Genomic DNA, 5,881 nt, shown 5'->3' with positions numbered 1-5,881 from the left:
TCCATGCTCTGCGACATCATCCTTAGGGCGGTGCCCCGAGACGTCGTAGTTAACTACCATCGTGCATGCACTGCGCAAGTCGAGAGTGCCACCGCGAACAATCCTGCTGGTTCTTCGAATCTAGACGGTCTACTCAAACTCCTTTCGATTGAACTGGAAAGCCTGGAAAAGAGTGACTATAAGGACAGCAGCGTGCGAGACAGGAGCAGTCAGCTTATATCAAACCAGCCATCCCGCAGTCGCTACTGGAAGCAGCCTGCGTCATCTGTTCTTCACACGAACTCAGATCACGGGTGTTAACCGTGCAAAGAGATGTGTGCGTTCTGCACATCAAGAGAGCACTCCACAGAAGCGTGCCCTGCGGATATGCCCCTGACGCAGAAGAAGGAAGTGCTATCGAATGATAAACGGTGCTTCCGATGCACCACCAAAGGTCATAGGGCGCGCGACTGCAAACGGAGGATCTCTTGCTTGAGGTGCAAAGGTCGTAATGCCTCAAGTATGTGCGACCCACAAAGGATGCCTCAGAGCTCGCACCAAGGACTCAAGAATGACAGAGCAGCACGACAGTTTGCGCATCGGTAGGGGGACGAAGACGAAGCAACGATGGATCGACTTGCGTCTTCCTGCAAACATTTTGAGCCTGGGCGGTAAGAGACAACACTCGCCGCTACGTGCGAGGGGTCTTCGACGGCGGGAGTCAACGCACATTTGTTACCGAAGACTTGTCAAGACACCTGGACCTCAAGTGTGTTGGATCTATAAAGATAGCTCTCAAAACATTCCCCAGCGCCTCAGAGCAGGTGGCAGAAAACCGACGAATAGTGGAGCTGCGCTTACGAAGTCAGTTTTCTGACATCAAGGTTGTGCTAAGCGCAATTGAGATTCCGCATATATGCCAAGACATCGAAGAAACTAAAATGGAAGTGTCTTTTGTCGCTTCATTTAAGAAACTGGGATGAGACGTAGCCGATGAACCGACACATGTATCAGTCATCACGCAAAGCGGAATCAGCGTGCTGATCGGCTCTGATCAAATGTGGAGCGTCTTGACGGGTGACGTTCTACGTTGTGAAGGCAATGAATCGCTGATTGCCATGAATTCCAAGCTTGGATGGACTTTTCAAGGACGCACCAGCTGTTTGACATCACTGCCAGCAACAACGGGCATGATGGTTTGCGTTTTGAAAACTCAAGTATACGAGTCGGACGAGTTCTTACGGAAATTTTGGGAAATTGATCACCTAGGAATTTCTGACGCAGGTGACAGAACAAATGAAGTCACCAAATTGATGCAATATTTTGAGAGCACCGTCACATATCACGGCGGAAGGTACAAAGTAGCACTGCCTTGGAAGGATGGATTTGAGCTTTCGGACAACAAACAGGTTGCTGTCACAGGGCTGCAGAAGCTTCTTAATCCACTAACGATGCAGAAAGGGCTGCTGCGAATATACGATACACCATACGTGAGTTAGAGCACTGCACGGGCTCGGGCTTACCCGAAAGCCCGGGCCCGGCCCGGCCCGTGGGCCGGGCCGGGCCGGGTAGAGCAGTTCTTTCACGGGCTCGGGCCGGGCTCGGGCACGGCGGGTGCTTTTTGACCCGGGCCCGGGCCGGGCTCGGGCTTTCTGCGAGTTATTGTCGGGCTTCTCAACTCTGAAAAACATGTATTTTTCGGTCTCGGGCCGGGTTCGGGTCGGTTTCGAGCCGGGCTCGGGCCGGGCTCGGGCTTAAGTAAAGGGGTGGCGGGCCGGGCCGGGCGGGTAACGTAGATTATTTCCGGGCCCGGGCCTGGCTCGGGTCTCGCCATAAATGTTTTGATCGGGCTCGGGTGGGCCGGCCAATGTAAAAACGGGCCCGGGTCGGGCCCGGGCCGCAAAAATCGGCCCGTGCAGTGCTCTAACGTGAGTACGTACGAGCTGGTCACGCCGAAATCGTCGACGACCTCCCTCCTGAGCAAGGCAAGGTGTATTACATGCCACACAATGAAGTCATCAGAAAACAAGCGTTGACCACGAAAGTTCGGGTGGTTTTTGACACGTCATCGCATGAAAAAAGTAGTAGGTCTCTCAACGTAGTGTCTTGAAAAGGGGGACAACCCGCACCAAAACCTTGGAAAAATACTACTTCGCTTCAGGCACACCCCATAGCGGTAATCGCCGATATAGAAAAGGTGTTCCTGCAGATATCAATACGGGAGGAAGACAGAGACGCCTTTCGGTTCCTGTGGTTTGCCGAAGGAAACTTAATGGGTTCTCCGCTCCAAGAATGGAGGATGACGCGTATTCCCTTTGGAGCTACTCGCAGCCCATTCCTGCTCACAGCAACCATCATTTACCATGTGAAGAGGCCAAAGCACAAACTGCGACCAAACTGACCGAGTCGTTTTACGTGGACGACCTAGTCACTGGCGCTGACACGGAAGAAGAGGCAGGAAATTTTTGTTGTGAGCCGCAAGAAATTATTAAAGAGGCGGGCATGGATGGATGGATGAAGAACTTTATTTGGGTCCTTCAGGGCGCGCGCTAGCGCGCATCGGGCCGCTCCCACGTCGGGACAGAAAGGCCGAGCCTCTCCGCCGCGTCGCGGGCCCTTTGGACAGCCCATAACTGTTCTTCGAGGTCGGGGCTGCGTAGAACCGCTTCCCAACGTGACGAAGTGTTGCTTTCATCAGTGCGTAACGCGGGACACCGCCAGAGCATGTGAAGTAAGCTCGCCAAGTCATTGCATAGTGCACATGTATTTGTTGTCTGAATTTCGGGGTACATTTTGTGAAGAAGTAGGGGGTTTGGGTATGCCACCGTCTGTAGAAGCCTTAAGGCCAAGATATAGTCCGGCGTAACGCGCGCGCGCGGCCACGCGCGTCGCGGTTAAGCAACGCCGCTCAAAAGTGCACCATCTACAGTCTGGCGTCACGGCGTAGCCGGCGTGCCCAGCTGCGCCGGGCGCGCTCGGCGCCGCCGGCGCGGAGATAGAACATGTTCTATTTCACGCGGCTGCCGCTAGACCAGAATGCACTGCGCGCTGTAGGGGCAGCGGGCAGAAAGGCAAAATGGCGGCTTGTGGCGCTCGCAGTGAAAGTGCGGCTGTGGTTTTCACAACGTCCGTGGACGATGACAGCGCAAGTGAGGATGCACTTATTGAACGCCTGCTGGAAGGAATTCGCAGCCATCCATGTGTGTATGATGTGAAACGAATGGACTACCGCGACACTGAGCGGAAGAACAACGCATGGGAAGCTATACGAAAGCAGTGCGGTCTCGCCACAGGTAAGCTGCATTTCACATTCATTTTTAGTTATAGCGGACAGTTGTCGCAGTGTAGCTTGTCCAATTCTTGTCGCCCTTTTTTCTGCGTTAGTTGACCAGTGCCTGAAATTATGGAAGAGGCTGCGAGACCGTTTCAACCGAGAAAGAAAGTTAATCGAGCAGACGAAGAGGAGCGGGTCCGGGTATGTAGCCAAGCGCACGTGGGAGTTCCTCTCCGCAATGGAATTTTACAAGGACTGCGGGCGTATGAGACCGTGAGTACTTTAGTGAATAGTTTGGGAGTACTTTTGCCACATTTCTCGGTCGCTGCGCGAATGTTACTTACGATAAAGAACCCATTGCCCTTTCGCAGCCTTTTAGCTAGAGGTCGAAGTTTTCGGTGCTTATTTCTGAGAAAATTACGCGGATTTTTTTTTTTTCACTTACAAAAATTTGCCGTTTACCGGCTGTTATCCGATATTTGTAGTTTATTTTTCGTCTTGTGAATGATAGAGCGTTTTAAAGGGGCCCTCGATTTAGTCCTTCAATTTCTTTTTTTCTACATTTTTTTTTTGGGGGGGGGGGGGGGAGGCGCGTTGATGTTTTTGCGATACAGAACACAGGGAACCCTATTTATATAACTTACATCTGCGAATTCTGGCCTACAGCTTTGAAGAAGGTGGCTGATTTTGTCGTCAACGACACTACTGAAACGCGACGGCTATCTCTGCGTGTCTCGACACAATCAGTACACGGCTGAGGTAATGAGCAGTGACAGGATTTTTGTTTTATTGCTTGCGCTAGAACGCGTCATATTCTGACAACTGTTAAACAGTTGCATTGCTTCATCTAGAGGTCGTGTGTCGCGCAGTAAGCTTTAATTTTATTGTGTCAGAATAACGCCTTTATAACAATGAAATTATCATGTAAGAACTGTATTGATATGTGACTTTTAGACATTCAGATGTTTTTTATGCTGCTTACGTGCCGATAACATTGGAATTCGAGTTGTCTGCTTTTGTGAAAGCACACTCTTGGCAAGCGTGCTCGCAAATATTTCTAAAGCTTTCTGAATATTTTGAGCTGCTCCTATGACACGATAGTCTATTGACATGCCATTCATGGCAACCACCCATACCAGCACAATGCATTTGTATGAGTCAAAAGACTATCATATTGCAGTCCCTTGAAGTGTCTGTGACGCGCCAGTTTTACCTGCCCTCAAATGAAGGGTGGGGGAGATATTAAACCTGCGCTGTGGCTCAGAGTAAATGGTTGAAATGCTGACCAGACCACGACATTCAACAATGTTTCTACCTTTCTGGCCCGAATTTTCCTTATTTAGAACCGTATCGAACGTGCGTGCTTCACAAGAAGGAGCGACCAGCCAGGACAGCACGGCGGAGGAGCTGCTGAATACCATGTGCGGCACCGCCAGTGTGTCTCCGTTGCCCTCTGAGGACAGCTTCGACCAGGAGCAAGCAGGCCAAGCGGACCAGTACAGCGTTGAACTGGTTTCTCTACAGGCTGATCGACGCACTTGTGTTGGGACAGTGCCTTCAAGTGTTCCGAAAAAGCGCAAAAAGAATGATGATTTTGACCAGCAGCTTCTGAGCCACCTAAAGGAAAAAATGACAGAAAATGAGGCATTTGGCCTTTCTATCGGTTTGACATTGGACAGGCTGGCCAAGCAAGTAGCAGCTAAGTGCAAAGCACGGTTAATGGAGGTAATTGCAGAGTTTGACATTTAATCTCTTAAAAATATGCAGCAGCTACCTTCATTGATCCTGTTAACTCATGTTAAAAAAACGGGACAGCAGTACGTAGTTCTTTTTCTTATACAATGAGTCTGCAGAAGCACTGTACCATAATTTTTATCCCGTTGCATTTATCAAGAAGCGCGAGAGTGCTGTTGTTTACCAAGAGCGTAGTTGCAGCTGTATTGACGTTTGCATTTCTACCCTAAATTTAAGCAAGTGTTCATGTGCCTTCAGATTTCATTCAAATCAATTTTTTATAGTAGCATAATTGATTACTTTCCCATTTGTTATGAAACGTAGCCATGCTGCTTTCATCCCATCAATCTATATGTTGTTTTCTTTGATGGCAGCCTGAATCAGATTACATTTTTTTTTTGAAAGTTCACTTGCAGTATCTGTGCATATACTGTGCAGCTTAAGCTATCGGGTGAAAGTACCTTTGTATACTCACATGTGCTAGTAAAGCAAAGTGCAATCCATACTTCCTTACACTTGGTTGCAAAAGCGTGTTGCATTTCAAAAGAATATATTTGTTTGGCTCGGAAGTACCAGAGCCATTGTAGGCAGGTCTTTTGTACATTTCCTTTGTAAATTTGTGTTCTGAACTAGCGTGAGTGAGATCACACTACTTATTTGTGTGTGCAGCTTGTGTTCTTACTATACGATAAGGCTGCATCATCATGTTGGATTTCAAAGAGTGTACTATGTGCCTTGAAGTGATATATCTGTGATAGCAATTTTTAAACATATTTTTACTCATGTGTACCTGCTAGGGTAATTCACAATACATTTTGACGCTCATATGTGCAGGTGTAGCTATTTTCCTTGCACTTGGCTGCAGCCGCATGCGGTATTTTAAATAGTACAATG

At 48.9% G+C, this 5,881-nt stretch overlaps 1 protein-coding gene across 1 annotated transcript; it reads left to right on the top strand.

Moving 5' to 3' along the window:
• The first annotated feature begins 2,888 nt into the window (after nucleotides 1–2,888).
• LOC125942755 (uncharacterized) lies at nucleotides 2,889–5,320 on the top strand. The gene is made up of 2 exons (XM_049661019.1): nucleotides 2,889–3,526; nucleotides 4,597–5,320. Exons 1-2 carry the CDS (start codon nucleotides 3,492–3,494, stop codon nucleotides 5,000–5,002), a joined length of 441 nt encoding a protein of 146 aa, XP_049516976.1. The 5' UTR covers nucleotides 2,889–3,491; the 3' UTR covers nucleotides 5,003–5,320.
• The last annotated feature ends 561 nt before the right edge of the window (nucleotides 5,321–5,881 follow it).

Source organism: Dermacentor silvarum, chromosome 1 (assembly GCF_013339745.2).
Source record: "Dermacentor silvarum isolate Dsil-2018 chromosome 1, BIME_Dsil_1.4, whole genome shotgun sequence".
Taxonomy (NCBI): Eukaryota; Metazoa; Arthropoda; class Arachnida; order Ixodida; family Ixodidae; genus Dermacentor; species Dermacentor silvarum.
The sequence above is the reverse complement of the archived record's forward strand: the minus strand, read 5'-3'. Positions and strand labels throughout refer to the sequence as shown.